Source organism: Doryrhamphus excisus, chromosome 4 (genome assembly GCF_030265055.1).
Source record: "Doryrhamphus excisus isolate RoL2022-K1 chromosome 4, RoL_Dexc_1.0, whole genome shotgun sequence".
Lineage (NCBI taxonomy): Eukaryota > Metazoa > Chordata > Actinopteri > Syngnathiformes > Syngnathidae > Doryrhamphus > Doryrhamphus excisus.
The window spans coordinates 4,731,215-4,749,563 of record NC_080469.1 but is presented as its reverse complement, the minus strand read 5'-3'; the positions used below and the strand labels follow the sequence as shown (position 1 = coordinate 4,749,563).

Genomic DNA, 18,349 nt, shown 5'->3' with positions numbered 1-18,349 from the left:
TGCCAACTGAGGTTGTACTGCCTATTGGCATAATGCCTGGACGTGTTACGAAAAGCTCCTTCAGAATTTAGCCGGAAGCCGGGATGAGGGAACTTTTGGTTGTATGTCACCTTTTGTAGACTTGAATTTTATTTGCAAAGAGGTGGATATTGTGAAATATAGATAGAAAAGTGAGACAGTGGGTGCTTGTGTGGACAAGACAACAACAATGGATGGATGGATGGATGAGAAGACAGGTCTCATACATGCACATGTATGAGAAGGAGACAGATATAAGCTTAACAGACAAAGTAAAGCATCCATACCCAACCATAATCAGTTCTCAGAGTACATCTGAGATCGCCAATCTTGTCTTTCTCTCCTCACTTTATCACTTTTGTTCTTGTGCTATTCCCTTTTTCTTGGTGTTCTTGCCCTTTAAATCTCTTCCATTCTCTTCAATTCTTTTTACAAGGGCCTTCGTCTCTCTCTCGCTCTCTCTTCTCCCCTCCACCTCTCTCTCTCTCTCTCTCTCTCTCACACTGTCTTTTGTGTTAACAGTCTTCCATTTCTGTGCAGTTGCTGAGCCACTGGGTGCACATCTACAATCTTGCCTTTCATTTCATGCTCCTGGAAATGGATGTTTTACTGCCTTCATTAAGGCAGGCAGCAGTCAGCTCTGTGTTTTCCCTCTGAAGTTTAGCTCCATGAACCTCGCCATTAGAGGACATTATGGCCCCAGATTTCAGGACACAGTGGTACACTGTATAATTTGATTAGTGTTATTAATCAAATGGAATACCGCTCTCCCCGTCTCCCTCCCTCCCTCCCACCCACGTCACGTCTTCCTCCTCCTTTTCGCTTCCAGATTTTAATCGCTCCTTTCCCTTCCCTCTTTCCTCCTCCATCCAAACACCTCTCAATCATCCACGCTGCAACCGCACATTGAAAGAGACAAAATACCTTGGCCTTTCCCTTTTAAAAACAATGATTTACCATTTGTTTTTTGCACCTTCCCCCGTTTCCAGCCCCACTTGTCTCGTCGCCACGCTCCTCCCTCTCCTAGCTGGGGACATAAATCAATTGAGATGAAAGTCCCATAATTGTGCTTGCTGGGAGGGATTTGAGCAAAATTGCGCTATGAATTTTTTAAAGGGTATTTTTACTAGCTCCTCAACGGGACTTGAGCGGCGAAGGAAGGTGAGGCCACAAGGATTTATGGGCCTAGATTCTTCATTACTGAAGTAATTTTCCTGCAAATGATAGTGCAGCACCTAGGCGGAGGGCGGGAGACCTGTCTGCAATGGAGAGTACAAACCTGCTTAATCGGCGGTAGCTCACACACATCACCGACGTGGTGTGTGGGAGTGATGCTGCATTTCAACCCCCCCACCCCCCCACCCCCCCGCCCCCATTTTTTGATTCCTATAATTAATTGTTTATTCAAGGGTCAGTGATGCAAGCCACGCAATTTTCTTCTTAGAATGTTTTATTTTGTTTATTTATTTTTTGCTTTAGTTTTTTTTTTTTCACTCACACACACACACACACACACACATGATGTCCATGTGCTTTGGTTTCCAAAAAAACATTATTACTCAATTCATTATTATTGGACTTTTAAGAAGCTTCCAATGGTAATTCTGCAGTTCTTCATGGTAGGTCCCGAAAAACCAGTGAATGGGAACTTAAAAAAAATAAAATAAAATAAAAAAAAAATATATATATATATATATATATATATATATATATATATATATATATATATATATATATATATATATATATATATATATATATATATATATATATATATATATATAAATAAAATAAAACTAGATGCCAAATTAATTCACTAAATCAAAAAAAATTACATCCTTACTTAATTGGTTCCAGACCAGACCGGGATAACTGAATTAAGTTAATTCCTAATGAATCAAAACATTTCATAGAGCATAGAAAACCTGTTTACAACCTTCTCAATATATGTTTTAACATTACTAGACGCCTGTAAACATGAAATAGCACTTTGATAGTCAACTTTACACTCATATTACTCAATATAGTAGACATATTAACAGAAATTGTTGCTGTAAATGTGTTCCAGTAGAAGGAAAGCTGAGTAGGGGGCGGACAGGAAATGATGTCAGAGGTTCAGAATTGAGTTTTAGTTTGGCATGGGTCATAGTCGGAGCAACAGCTTGTGTTCGGGATTATTGTGCCTGTATTTTAATAATTCAGAACCTTTACTTTATTGTTTGGTTTCATTTGAAGCCCCAAAACACAATTTTACTTTTTACTGTAATTTAATTGTGAATTGTTTTGCCATTAAGTAACAATGGGGAGCTGGAGAATGTATGTAAGAGTGCAAAATAATTGAATTTATATCTAAGATCTTTGTATTTTGTATGTATTACTGTGGTAATTTAGATGTTTTTCATCAAACTGTCATTTCATAAGTCTCTTCACTTTTCCTTCAGTGCAAAATGGCTGATGTTCTGTCTCCATCTCTTTAGGTACCGCCAGCAGCAGTGACCCTCCTCAAGGTTAGTGCATCTACAGTGCCAGGTCTCATTTTGAATCTTGCCTTGCCCCCACTCAATTTTACAGCTCAGTAGTTTGAGACGCAGTGAAGGTAAATCTGCAGCAAGAGGGGGAAAAGATAGACAGCAAGGAGTTGGATGGAGGAAACTAAATTGGTGCAGCCTGTCACCAGTTAAAGTGGATCTCGTTGCTGGCACACTAAGAACCCAAGACAATTAGTCACTTTGCACTGTGCCAGATTTGGGACTCACTTGAGGGCCAGAAAATTATAGCAGACCCATCGGCTTGGCTAAGTGCTGCAGTTACAGTACCTTAAGGAGGGAATGATGCTGAACTCCACTGGAATAATGCCTCGGTGCCTGTACTGCAAGTCAAAGACAAAAATAGAGTACGGAGAATATGCTACGTGAAAACTAGTATTAGGACACCTTATCATTATTTAAAGGAAAACTACACTAATTTTGGAATTGGGCCCATTATATATGTGAGACATGAACACACGTCTTTCTCTTTTCTGTGTGTTCTAAAGATATAAAAACAGATAAAAAAAAGATCCAACTCATGACTGCACGTAATTGGACACATTTATACCACCGACACACCTTCAAAAACACCTTCAAAAACCTCCAACAAGGTTTTATATGCAATATGTAACCATGTAGTAACAGGTACTTTCACAATAATATATTGTACTTTTGGTCCTTGTAAACATTACCAGGCACCGCTATTCTACGAGATAGCGGTCTGCGTGGTGTGGGGTTTCATTTTACTAACAGTAAATCCTTGCTTTTCACAGGGGTTACTTTCTGAGCCTACCAGCAAATGGCAAAAATTGATAATCGATATGCCCATAAAAATGTCTTTTTCTGACACGCTGCTCACTAACTCTCCTTCAAAAACTTGCTTAGTAGATGCTGATGTTTTCCAACGTTTCAGAATCAGCTTCAGTTTACATATAAAGGAGAAGATTGAGAATACTAGGGATGAGTCGGATACTCCCCATTTTTGCCAGAGTACATTTCGTCATTATCCATATTCGTGTTTAAAATTCGTGAAAATGCTCATTACGTATTCACTCTTCACGCTCTGTGATTGGCCAGCCACACACAGCGACCACCTAGTGTTCAGTAGTTTAACAGCCAGGGGGAAAGAAACTTTTGTGTCTGGTAATTTTGGCCTACAGTGCTCTGTATGGAGGGGAGGGATTAAAAACGTTTGTGGGCGAGGTACAGTTCCTTTGTGAAAGTTCCTCTCCTGATGTTTTTTTTTTGTTTTGTTTTTACAGACCTTATTGTCCATTATAGTCTGCTCTTGTCCAGTTTGGGAGTAGAACCAAACCGAAACAAAGTGTGATGGAGATTTGCGATAAATGTGACCGTTCTGTCTTCAATTGCCATTGTTCACTTTCAACATAATCCCGGTTTAAACCCTAAATATGTCTCACACACATATTAAATTGTAGTATCCTGGTGTGGTAATGGTAATGGTAATGGTTTTATTTCATTTGAACATGCATCAGATTACAATTGAATGCATCCCATAATCAGTTCACAGTTCCACATGTCCGAAAGGAGTAGGAAGAAGCAAAGCTTATTAAATCCTACCCCTCCATCTGGTACTTCTACAATCACTAACTGTTATATTTGTTCACTTCCTGCTTTCCTAATATAGTTTTTTTTTTGTTTGTTTATTTTATTTTTGTCACGTACCGAAGTACGAGGTGATATGACCATACAGTGACATAATGGGTACCATAGTAACTGTCAATATAGTGATATGTATAGACAGTTATTATGGTGTAGCCTGGTTGTCCAGGCAAGTCATGTCTACCTAATCCACACATTCATAAATTAATTTGTGTTCACTTCGCTGCATGATTTGAAACCAGATTGACTGTCCAGCCTAGTGCTTCTGTAGCCAAAAAGTCCACAACTATGATGTCCACAACTCGTACTTAAGTACGAGGTGCATTATAAAAAAAAAAAAAACTTAAACTGTATTATGGAAAGCAGGAAGTGAACAAATGTAACAGTTACTCATTGAGACCACATTTGGTGCATTGTTTAGCTGAAAAAACGGTCAAAAGGTGGCAGAAGTGCATTTTAAAAATGCATCTTTCCAATGGAAAAACATACTTTATTTCCATACATTATATTGACAGTTACTATGGTAACCATTATGTCATTCTATGGTCATATCACCTCGTACTTTGGTACGTGACAAAAAAATAAAATAAATAAACTATATTAGGAAAGCAGGAAGTGAACAAATGTACCAGATGGAGGGGTAGGATTTAATAAGCTTTGCTTCTTCCTACTCCTTTTTAACATGTGGAACTGTGAACTGATTATGTGATGCATTCAATTGCAATCCGATGCATGTTCAAATGAAATAAAACCATTACCATTACATTCAAGGCATGCGACATCTCAACACTTGACAAAAACCACGATCAGTGAAGCATAAAGATATAAACTTGTAAAACTGCTGCTAAGATAAAGAATTTCAAACTATGGGAGTGTATAAACATTTTTCACGCTCATGTATTAATCTAGTAGTAATAGTTTGCCGCCAAAGATCCCTGCCAAACCTTTACCCAGCACATGCTCCAGAAGAAAAGTGAAGCATGACTAAGGTGGGTGGTGCGTAGATGATCAGGGAGTAGAAAGAGAGAAAAAGTTTGTTCTAGGCGCTCTAAAGAGACTCAGTGTGACCAATTGAGGTGAAGTGGATGAATGAGACCATTCACCGGGCTTAATGAAAGAGCTCCTGCTGGGCTATGAATGAGGGTGGGCCCCATCTGCACCACATAGGCGTGCACAAACCAGTGACCTCGAAAATTATCCAGGAAGCACTTTGGAACAGTCACCCCAGCAACAGGCTGGGGTTTGCTTGGTAACCGTGCTCTTCGGTTAGTGCCTAACACGTTTTGAAAGAAATCTATTTGAAATCCACTTTGAAGGACACCCCAAGTTGTTTCTTTCATGGGAGGGGGGACGCCCAATGGTCCCATGTCCCATTTTGGGCCCTCAGGACTTTTTTTTTTTTAACTGCTGTCTGGCTATACGGTGTTAATTAGGTAGAAATGATCTATACAGAGTTAGAGAAGGTTGTGAAATTTAAACGGTTTCCTGATGAGAGAAATTCCGCACTCCTGGAAGTCTGGACATTAAGTTTACAGCATTCCCAAGGATGTGGTTCATTGAATTGTATCTTGTGTTATTTGGCTTAAAATATTCAATTTCATTGAGCCGCAGACATGCAGGTCATGTAAGTTCTATTCCCATCGCCGGTTCCCCTCACGGAACTTTTGACAGCGTGAAATGACAACCCGCCCCAGCACGCATCTCCCACGTCAAAGAGTAATGAGATTGTGCTGCTGGAAATATTACTACAAAGCATCAGGCTCGTACTCGCTTCTGACTGCACCTTCAAACGGTGCCGCCTGCTAGCTCGTCTGCCTGCTGGAAGAGAACCGAACAAAAAAAAACAATCTGAATCAGAGGAAAGAGAAATGGCGAGGGAAGCTCCCCTGCACAAACGAGACAAACGAACACACCAGGGCCTTTAATCCTGAGAGTGATTAGAAATTTGAAATCATTTTTTTTTTAAAAAACGTGCTTTGAGTGTGTTCCTCAAACAAAAGAGTCGTTCGCTGTTTCTCGCTGCTAACTGCCAGTGATCTGGTCTCTAATTGTGGTGTCGCTGACAAGGCTGGTATGGCTTGGAGCTTTTTAGGCTGAGCTTGTTGCTTTCTTTTCTGTTACATCCTCCACCAAAGGCATCGGAGAACAAAAAGCCCGCACAGACCCCGGATCTTATATCACCTACACGTCTCTTTGTGCGTAAATGCAGACATAATTCACATTAATGGGTCCTGTTGCTGGGATAATATGACCATTTGAGGTTTTGTAAGCACACAGCAAGAACATAGTCCTTGGGTTATAGACAAGTTTTGTTCCTAGACTGTAATATAAGTTGAGTTTTAGTGTCAGAGCTTATACTACTGCTTATACTACTGTAAATTAAATCCTATGTCACGCACACTGTATACAGAGCACATAAAGAACATAAACTACAGTAAGAAAATAATTAAATTCAAGAAATTAATGAAATAATGCCTATCCATGTTGTAGTCTTGTCGGCCTTTGCACCCTCTAAAACTATTGTCTCAGACTAGTACTCTTTTTCAACCGGTTGTCCTTGTAACAGTGCACAGAATCCATAGCTCTGATTGAATAATCATTATTTTTTAACTAATTCAATCCCAGCCATTTATCAAAAGCTGTCCCTCTCAGTACCGGTCACTTTTGATGATTTTGGACTGATTTTTCAAGGCATTTTGAGAATATTGTGTGTTTGGGCTATGTAGACATGACATATACCAAAAAACTCAAAAAAGTTTATTCCTACCTTTTTCTGTTCTTTAGTAATCAACAGTACAGCATGAGTAAGTTTCAGCAAAATATTAGACTAAACCACAATGGCACAACATGAGCAACAAAGCATGAACTATTGACAATTTTCACATTTGCAACTGAACCGTGTATATGTGCACGTGTTTTACGCGTGGATGTGTTAAAATTAACTTTCAATGTGTAATCGGCTTCGCGCAAAACACGGTTGCTGTGGCGTAATGGTAATGGTTTTATTTCATTTGAACATGCATCAGATTACAATTGAATGCATCACATAATCAGTTCACAGTTCCACATGTCCAAAAGGAGTAGGAAGAAGCAAAGCTTATTAAATCCTACCCCTCCATCTGGTACTTTTACAATCAGTAACTGTTACATTTGTTCACTTCCTGCTTTCATAATATAGTTGTTTTGTTTTTTTTGTCACGTACCGAAGTATGAGGTGATATGACCATACAATGACACAATGGTTACCATAGCAACTGTCAATATAGTGTATTTATATAGAATTAACAATTGGAAAAATGCAGGCCGTGTTTTTTTAAAATGCACTTCTGCCACCTTTTGACCGTTTTTTCAACTAAAAAAATGCACCAAATGTGGTCTCTTCTATTGTGGAGTTGCATCATCACCTCTCTGTGCCTCTCCCAAAAAAAACAAAAAACCTAAAAGATATATAAATACGTAACTATGCAGTATTTGTGAGCAGTGGAGTTGGAAAAAACGTATAAATATGTCTTTGGTTGCAAATGAGTTAATCATGGTCACAGCAGTCAAGCAGTTGGGACCAAAGGAGTAATATTGCAGCATTGAATATCGGCCGCTACTGGTCTGATCCGATATCAGCACAAAGCATACATACTTTTTTCATTTTACTTGATTTGTACATTTACTTCTTGATGCATATTGTGTATTGTTTTATCAACAACAGGCATAATGTAGCGAGGGTTGATGTACCCAATGGCGCATTTAAACCCGACATTACTTACCTCTTTTTCCTTACAGCCAATGAGAGTAGCCCGGCGAGTAAATACTTCCTCATACCAATGTTCCTTCTCCTCACGATGACAGCATTTCATTCATCTTATGTATCAAAGTCCGCCATGATCATTTATACCAATGTAGGTCATTTTCTCATTATTGGAAGACTGTCCTGTAATATAAAAAATATTGCCCAAATCTGAATTTTGAATCAATTCATGGAAGAGTGTTCATTCAAGCACCTGCTCAGCATTTCAGAGCTAACTTTAAATTTTGAACAAAAGCTGTTGGAAAAAGACACATCAGTAATGCTGTTTAATTTCCTTAATGTTATAACAAGAAAGCTGTAAAGAACCTTCAAAATTGGGCAAGGACATATTTTAGATATCCTATTGTTCAGTACAGAATTAGTTGAAGGTTTGAGGCAAGGAAGAAAGACAGCTTAAGAAATCAGCAGTAGTTGGGTGAAAAAGAAAGGGGTCTGGAGATGACAGGGACACAGTGAAAGCATAGCTCATAAAAATCACTATTATAACAACATTAATTGATGCTGCTGAGTGCCATATGTGGTGCCATATGGAAACGCTGCCCCAGAGGCCTGTTTATAATAGACAGCCCGCAGTGGTGCACACAACTTGGCACGTTTACAAACAAGGGACGTCCCATTAATATGAGAGACACAGACCGAGCAGGAATAAAGAGGAGGGAGTGAGGAAATCAAGTATATTTTTAGTTGGTGTCTTTTCTTAGATCATACAATTCCTACTCGTGTAATGTATTCCCTACCAAATGAAGACATTATCCTTTGTTTGGGAGTCTAGAGGCATGTACAATCATTGCATGTCTACTCCGTTCTTTAATTGCAATAAAAAATAGCCCCTCCCTTAGGGGTTATCAGACCTCCTTTTGTCCACCCAACTGTCACTCCAACCACATGCAGCCAGACACATTTAAAAAAGCACTTACATATTGACAGAGGTTGCATGTGCTTGCTACTTTCAAAGTCTACAGCCATTTTTTGTTAAAATATCATTCATTCATTCATTCATTTTCTACCGCTTTTTCCTCACGAGGGTCACGTGGGGTGCTGGAGCCTATCCCAGCTGTCTTTGGGCAAGAGGCGGGGTACACCCTGGACTGGTCGCCAGCCAATCACAGGGCACATATAGACAAACAACCATTCACACTCACATTCATACCTATGGACAATTTGTAGTCGCTAATTAACCTAGCATGTTTTTGGAATGTTTTCTCCGGAGTACCCAGAGAAAACCCACGCATGCACGGGGAGAACATGCAAACTCCATACAGAGATGCCCAAGAGGAATCAAACCCGGGTCTCCTAGCTGTGTGGCCTGCATGCTAACCGAAGCAACGTGCAGCCAAGTTACAAACATTCATTCATTTTCTACCACTTATCCTGACGAGGGTCGCGGATAGGTGCTGGAGCCTATCCCAGCTGTCTTCCGGCAAGAGGCCGGTCGCCAACCAATCACAGGGCACATATAGACAAACAACCATTCACACTCACATTCATACCTATGGACAATTTGGAGTCACCAATTAACCTAGCATGTTTTTGGAATGTGGGAGGAAACTGTAGTACCCGGGGAGAACATGCAAACTCCACACAAAGAAGGACGAGCGTGGAATTGAACCCTGGTCTCCTAGCTGTGAGGTCTGTGCGCTAACCACTCGACCGCCGTGCCGCTCTATTTTGTTAAAATTTATGTAATGGAATTCATTTTCTACCGCTTTTCCTCACGAGGGTTGCGGGGGTGCTGAAGCCTATCCCAGCTGTCTTCCTGCAAGAGGCCGGGTACACCCTGAACTGGTCGCCAACCAATCACAGGGCACATATAGACAAACAACCATTCACACTCACATTCATACCTATGGACAATTTGGAGTCGCTAATTAACCTAGCATGTTTTTGGAATGTGGGAGGAAACCGGAGTACCCGGAGAAAACCCACGCATGCACGGGGAGAACATGCAAACTCCACACAAAAATGGACGAGGGTGGAATTGAACCCTGGTCTCCTAGCTGTGAGGTCTGCGTGCTAACCACTAGACCGCCGTGCCACCCTATTTTGTTAAAATATGTATCATGATATTATTTTCTGTTCTCCAGCTGTGGAACTGAAGTACATGTATTCTATGAGGGTTCTCCTCAATGTTCCTCCATGTCCAGAGCAGGGCGTAGAAAAAAAAAAAAAAAACCCTGAGGACACAGTTGTCAACCGTCCTGTTGAGTTTCATTGAATGTGAGGCGAAACAAGAATAGCGTACAGCTGTTTCCTCGCTGGCACAAAGATGAAGAGCAACCCTGAGAAAAGGGAAACACACTAAGGGGATGAAGAGGGAGAAAGCTCACCGCTCTGTGATGTGCACTGTTGTAGCTCCAGCTTCAGGTCAAACGCTTCCAGTGTTTTGTGTTCATCTTCATCTCATCTCCCCAGTGCTCCACTAAATTATTCACAGCCTGAAGATGTGCAGTGTGGCTTGCCTGTCTCTTCCTGCACTCCAAGCTCTCTGTCTTCATTGCTGTGCTTCATATCAATCCCAGTCTTTGTCATGTGCAGGTTTGCTCCAGCGCCACAAACCCTTTGCAAAGGATTTTAATCAGGAATAAAAATGTTGGTGGCCTGCCATTTTAAAGAACTATTTGGAGAAGCTGTTTGGAACTTGGCTGCACGTTGCTCGGTTAGCACACAGCTAAGAGACTCGGGTTTGATCCCTCATGGGCATCTCTGTGTGGAGTTTGCATGTTCTCCCCGTGCATGCGTGGGTTTTCTCCGGGTACTCCGGTTTCCTCCCACATTCCAAAAACATGCTAGGTTAATTGGCGACTCCAAATTGTCCATAGGTATGAATGTGAGTGTGAATGGTTGTTTGTCTATATGTGCCCTGTGATTGGCTGGCGACCAGTCCAGGGTGTACCCCACCTTTTGCCCAAAGACAGCTGGGATAGGCTCCAGCACCCCTGCGACCCTTGTGAGGATAAGCGGTAGAAAATGAATGAATGAATGTTTGTAACTTGGCTGCACGTTGCATCGGTTAGCACGCAGGCCACACAGCTAGGAGACCCGGGTTTGATCCCTCTTGCGCATCTCTGTGTGTAGTTTGCATGTTCTCCCCGTGCATTTGTGGGTTTTCTCTGGGTACTCCGGTTTCCTCCCACATTCCAAAAACATGCTAGGTTAATTAGTGACTCCAAATTGTCCATAGGTATGAATGTGAGTGTGAATGGTTGTTTGTCTATATGTGCCCTGTGATTGGCTGGCCACCAGTCCAGGGTGTACCGCGGATAGGCTCCAGGATGCCTCATGAGGATAAGCGGTAGAAAATGAACGAAATAATGTGGAAAAAAAAACACTAACTGGGGTGACGCTAACTGAGGTTCCACCGTATAAAGACTTAGAATGAGTTATCTAGAGCGTTGTACTATTTAATCCTGTAAGTAGGTTTAGTTCAGATTTTGAATTAAAGCATGGGGTGAGCACATCCAGCCCCCTGAGTAGAGGATGTAGCAGGAAGGTCATAGGAGTTCTCCCCCAGTCGTAGCCACAGGTCATTCATCTGTAATTCTCTCCACTTCCTACAATGATGTTTGATCATTGTAGAGTGCAACCAGGAGGTACGAGGAAGGGAGGGGAATTAAGTGAAGCTTTCTCCCACTTTTCTCAAACCATATCTTGCCAAACCACCGACCCGGCCTCACAGTCGATGTCACCCAGTATGAGGCCCCCTCTGGCCTGATGACAAGCCTACCGTGAAACGCTTGGCTGCCCCCTTAAATTAGCAGTAGAGCCCCCCCGGCGGCACATGCTTCTCATGACCAGCACACAGTGGGCCACAGCCAGATTCTTTTCATTACGGCTGTGGCCTGCCAGCCGCCTGATTCAACCTTCTTCTGCCTCCCAACACTTTGCTTATGCCATGTGCTAGCCAGAGCGCAACAAACGGCATCTGTTGTGCCATGTCTTCTATCAAGGAAACAAAGGACTATATTCTGTAAGTGTGCAATTGCATGTCCATGCATAGGAAACTGTGTAGTTTTAAAGAGATGGCATAGTATAAATCAGGGGTCTCAAACACGCGGCCCACGGGCCAAATGTGGCCCTCAGGACACTAGTTTGAGGCCCCCGCCTTGATATGAAAGTTTAATGTTCGTGCGGCCCGCGCAAGTTTAATATGGATGCTGTATGGTATCATGTACCCAGAAAAAATTATTACGTTTGATTAATGTTCATGTTAAAGGTTAAATAACTGTTAATAGTTATCCTCCCTATCCGTGTGGAAGTGGTACGTTTTTGGCTATTTAAGTTTAAAGGAAATAACTTGAAGGCTACCGTTTAGGTCGCTAGCTGTCTAGTTTGCGAGTTAGCATGTGTCTCAAGACCCTGCAGTTGCGCAATATGTTGTAAATAAAAAGAGTATAAATGTGACTGTAGTCATGTTTTGTCATGTCTACAGGGCTCTAATAATGCTTTGTTAATTTTTAATCTGAAAAAAATAATTTGTCTACCCACCAACTATATGTGTTAAGTAGTAAGTTTGTATTATTTGCCGTTTTATTATTATTATTATATTTATTTATTACTGATTGATTTTCTTTATTATTTATTTGTTTATTTATTTTTCATCTTATTTTGTGCAGAAAAATAAAAATTAAGATATTTGAGAACAGTGGAATGTTTTATCAGAGCTTTTATTGTAGAAAATCGGAACCAAAGCACTGAAAAAGTTTGTATATTTTTCTGTTTTTAATAAATGTGTTTTTTTGGGGGGGAAAACCTGATGTGGCCCAGCCTTGCCCAGTCCCTAGCTCCAGTGGCCCCCAGGTAAATTGAGTTTGAGACCCCTGGTATAAATGAACTGAAGGGTACCGCTTAGTGAAAACTGCCTATATGGCGGCATGACAGAAACAGTGAGAAGGAATGAGCCAGTTGAAGCAGCACATAGAATCGAAAAAGAGAGCGAGGAGAGTACTAGTAGTACAGAGCGATGCCCGGAGGCTCAATCTGTTCCTCGCTGAGCTACATCAGAGCCGTAGACGGCAGCTCGGGCTGCAGGCAAGCCTCCGCTCTCGCTCCATCAAACTGTCAGGCAGCCAGCAGAGCTGCACAGGGACACTCTCTCAGCTGCCCCCAGGGCCGGTTCAAGTCAACATCCCATTTCCTTGCCTCCTCGCCTAATTTCTCCTCTGCCTGACTTAAATTTCCAGTGGCCAGTGTCTGCGGTTGCAGCACTAGGCCCGGGGCCATGTCAAAGCAGTGGGAGGTGCTAAGGCAAGCACATGTGTGTCTGTGTGAGAGCATTCACCTCTGAAGGGGACAGAGTGAGATTGCTGCCGTCACACAGCCAACAGAAACAAGAAAAAGCCGAAGGGATTTTTTTTTTTTGTGGAGCTACAAATTAAAACATAAATCACAGGTTTCTTTTGCTCTCTCTCTCTTTTTTTTCCTCTCTCCACAGCTATATTCATAACATTTCACAATTCCCTGTGCCTTTTCGGTTTCTGGCTGGTTTCTTCTTTGTCTCTGAGCGGAATAATTCACCGGGTTCGCTTATACATCTGCCATTACTGTCTGTTTTTCTCTTGCCAAATTTCTCTAAGGATCACAACCAACAGCCCGCTCGGCACTGTCACTCCCCCACAGTGAGCGCTAAGGGATTTTCATCTTGGAAATTAAAAGACAGTCCTTTAAGTTACTGCAAAAAAGGGATCACTTCACATTTACTGCCAACCCGCTATCCTTGTCAATCTATCCGTACGTTCCGACTCCCTGTGCCTTCGTCGTCGCATATCTTGCATGGAAGTCAAGCACAGCGGTGCCAAGTCTCAAGGCTGTTTACAGGCAATCTGGGTAATGTTAAAGTCTATTTTGTTTGGCCCCAGGTCAAGACTATATCTTTCCCCAACCCGGCTTGATTTACATGGCCCCCACTGATACGTCCCTTAAGTGTGTCAGCTCCAAATCCAGAATCCACCCCCCCCGCCCCCCCCTATGTGTCTGGCTAATGCAAAGAGCATTTTTCTAAACATGTCTTGCTCAATCCTGTGTTGTTATTCAATGTGCTCCAGTGAAAGGAGCCATTGCTGAAGCGATTGTTCTGTTTGCAGAGCCGAGACAAAGGTCCCTAGATCAAATATGTTTTAACGTGAGAGCCTTCTGAGATCTTCTCTGCGGGTCAATATCGTTTCTCCCCTGCAAACTTTTTTTCTATCCATCTCATTCCCTATGGAGCTTACATCTTCACCGGCATCAATACGTTGTTAATCCGGAGCTGCTGGGCTCACCCAGGGTGATCACATGACTTCCTATGTAGCCTGCCAGTGAGGTCAATGGTCAAATGGCAGCATTGATTTGATCCTGTCAGCCAATCATATTGTTTAGTTGTGCTTTCACAGCCCGCGGGGTAAATATTTTAATCGTCTTTGGATTTATGTGAGATAAAATGTACCACAAATGTTACCACAGGGCCGACCCGCTTATTGGGTACCACCTCATATAGCTTTGTAGTTTTAGTCCGGATTCAATATTGATGTCAGGTATTGGTCTAATAACAGCAAAAATTCCGGTTTCCTTTCACATTCCAAAAACATGCTTGGTTCATTGGTGACTCCAAATTGTCCATAGGTATGAATGTGAGTGTGAATGGTTGTTTGTCTATATGTGCCCTGTGATTGGCTGGCGACCAGTCCAGGATGTACCCCGCATCTCGCTCAAATACAGCTGGCATAGGCTCCAGCACCCCCAGACCCTCGTGAGGATAAGCGGTAGAAAATGAATGAATGAATAAGTAGGGGAAATCTCTTTGTGGTAAACGATGTGATACACAATCACAACAGTAACTACATCGAATTTTATGTAAAGGGATGTCAAATTTGGAAATATGGGTCACTATTTTAAGAAAAAAATATATATAATATACACACACAATTAGGAATCCCACAGTTTTTGCATGTTAAATACAAGCAACGTTTTGTCCCAACTTTGTTTGACAGTACTTGAACGCACCTTCTAACTTTGTCCTATACATTACTATGGCCGTAGTATTACTACTTATCTTTCACCTCACATTTGGTTCCAAATGCTGATACTACAAGGTGTGTCTGACAAGTAACGTGACTGGTGTCACAAATGAATGTGAGTGTGAATGTTGTTTTTTTTTCTATATGTGCACTGTGATTGGCTGGCAACCAGTCCTGGGTGTACCCCACCTTTCGCTCGAATACAGCTGGGATAGGCCCGTGACCCATGTAAGGATAACCGGTACAGAAAATGGATGCATGAATTACAAGAAGTCCATTCCAGACTCATCTGCAGCACTTTTGTCCAGCATCACCCGGGTAGAACCCATGTGATCACAACAACAGAGTCTGCTGACATGCTAACTAAGTTATGTTGTGGAAAAAATTTCTATCATCCTAAGTAGGATAGAGAATGCCTGAAATAAATACATAGCTCTGGCAGTTTTTATTACCTTTGCAAAACAAAGGGGTCAGACAACACACAGTATGCATGGCGGTCTGTAGGTGTCTGGCCAAGAGTGGTCTCTTGGCGGGAACTTTTATACTCCATAGCATGCAAATGAATTACATTACAAGAGAAAAGAGACATTCTGGTCACTCCCCCGATGCCATCCTCATGTATGGGGGTTAGCCTTCACACCCATTCTTCTGGCACGGTTTGTCACACCCATGCGAGATAACCTCCTAGGGTCAACCATTTGGTGGGACCTCTTGATGTCCCCTTGTCCCATGAAGGTAGAGCTTTGATCAAAGAATGACCTCCTCCGACACTGCCTCTAACCCAGGTTACAGATAGCCTCCTGCTGTGCCACCATCTTTGAAGGGACAGCAGGATGTGCTCGGATGCAAATGTCGAAGCTCTTCAAAAGGCCATAAAGTAATTCACACAATGTGTAACCTAAGTTATACCTGTGAAATATAATTTTTCCCATCACAACGGTCAAGCTTTCATCGCAGCACAAATAATGCTATTGTTTACATGTTTTCATGATAGTTTTTACACTGTGAATGAACTGACAGTGACACTTCTGGTGCGATCAGTATTCAGACAGACATTTTTTGATGTCAGTATTTGTAGAATTTTTTTTTTCCCTTTTGTGTTTCACATTCCATCTTCTGACAGAAACCATGTCTTACTGTCCTCCGAGTGTGACAAGTGGAACTGCAATTTAATTTGAATCGCTTGCTTTAATGTGCTCAGGGATACACAACACTTATTGTCTCCACCATGTCCGTCTTTCAGAGTTTGTGAGAGAGAATATCCTGGAGAATTAAGACACCTACCGTTCCTGTCGCTATTACCCATCTCTGTCCTCAACTCGGCCTCATTTCAGGGCTGTACAGGGTTGTCTTGGGGTCCTGTTCAGGTCAAGGCCAAGGCCACTGGCAGAATAAATCTCCTGTCTCTCAACTGTTGAAAGCTGTGCAAATGTCAAATGCATCTGTCTAATGTGCTGGCTGAGGGAAGGGTGAGTCACGGGGGCTGGTAGGTTGCAGCGGGGGAAGGTTTTAGATGAGGCATCCGCTGAAAACGGTCCCTTGTGAAGCTCCCGTTTGCCAGGTACAGATGTTGTTGCTTGCTCCTTGCCTCTAAGGAGCCTGTCAGAATTTTTTTTTTTTTTTTCACATCTATGAGACTCACGCCACTGGAGACATGGACCCTGTCACACAGCTTAGTGAGCCGCATACAACAAAGTATGTCCCATTTTAACAATGTCCTCCTAGACTACGGTTTACGGCTCATGAATTTGTCTATCCGTGACTTTGGTTTTACACCTTCACCATCATATCTTGTGTTCAAATGTCCAAAGAAGCAGAATGCACAAAATGACATACCCCCCACACACTTGTACCGATGGGGTGTTAGCAAATAGCTCAACAAAGCTATTACATGAATCGCCAACAAAATGCCCAAAGACCACTTCCACCCAATCGTCCCTTCATCTCCACGGCACCCTCCTCGCCTGTTATTATCATTATTGTGCTTCCTCCTTCATCTTTTTCTATTTCTCCCCATACTGAGCTCAGTCTCTAAGCAGTAACACACATACAGTATTTCTATCGTTGAAAAGGGGTAATCAGTGTGCCTCTGTGCTTCATGATGTCAAGCAATTGCACAATTTTGCTTGTACCTCTGTATAAGTAGCACGTAAAGGTCATTTTCTCTCGACTAATTTTCTCTCTTCTCAAAGTGAGAACATGAGAAATATTCATCTTGAGAATGAACCTGCATGACTAAGGGTTTTGAATCATCTCCAACAGATCAGAATAGCTTGGACTTAGGAGTAGATAGGAGTAGTAGAATCAAGGAAAAGTAGTAAAAAAAATGGTTTTCAAGTTGTGGGGAAATGGCTAGCAATTATTAGCAATCACTTTTTAACCAACAAAACCCTGACAATAAAGGGGACCAATTATGCATTGTATTGGGTTGTGATCTCCTATAGAGCAGCTACACACAATAACCCGTACAGAAAAAGTTTCATGTTTTTAGACCGTCGTCAAACAGGTTAGTTTTACCCTACTGATGATGTGTCATTGCAACAGTAATTGTGATCTCCTATAGAGCAGCTACACACAATAACCCGCACAGAAAAACTTTTTAGATTTTTAGACCGTCGTCAAACAGGTTAGTTTTACCCTACTGATGATGTGTCATTGCAACAGTAATTGTGATCTCCTATAGAGCAGCTACACACAATAACCCGCACAGGAAAAACTTGTTAGATTTTTAGACCGTCGTGAGACAGGTTAGTTTTACCGTACTGATGATGTGTCGTTGCAACAGTAATTGTGAACTCCTATAGAGCAGCTACACACAATAACCACACTGAAAAACTTTTTAGTTTTTTAGACCATCGTGAGACAGGTTAGTTTTACCCTACTGATAATTGTGTCGTTGCAACAGTAATTGTGATTTCCTATAGAGCAGCTACACACAATAACCCGCACAGAAAAAAACGTTTTAGATTTTTAGACCATCGTGAGACAGGTTAGTTTTACCCTACTGATGATGTGTCATTGCAACAGTAATTGTGATCTCCTATAGAGCAGCTACACACAATAACCCGTACAGAAAAAGTTTTTAGATTTTTAGACCGTCGTCAAACAGGTTAGTTTTACCCTACTGATGATGTGTCATTGCAACAGTAATTGTGATCTCCTATAGAGCAGCTACACACAATAACCCGCACAGGAAAAACTTGTTAGATTTTTAGACCGTCGTGAGACAGGTTAGTTTTACCCTACTGATGATGTGTCGTTGCAACAGTAATTGTGATCTCCTATAGAGCAGCTACACACAATAACCCGCACAGAAAACCTTTTAGATTTTGCAGTCTGCACCAATTCCAACTGTATTTCCTGTGATTTGTGCATCCTGTTTTAAT

General features: G+C 41.7%; 1 protein-coding gene across 11 annotated transcripts in view; it reads left to right on the top strand.

Annotated features, from left to right (window-relative positions):
• Nucleotides 1-18,349, top strand: part of fbrsl1 (fibrosin-like 1) — a 331,766-nt gene that overhangs the window by 187,809 nt on the left and 125,608 nt on the right. For all 11 annotated transcript variants that reach the window (XM_058069504.1, XM_058069503.1, XM_058069509.1 and 8 more), the window contains one exon: nucleotides 2,496-2,525. In XM_058069504.1, coding sequence (XP_057925487.1) covers nucleotides 2,496-2,525 — 30 coding nt within the window. The remainder of the gene's footprint in view (nucleotides 1-2,495; nucleotides 2,526-18,349) is intronic.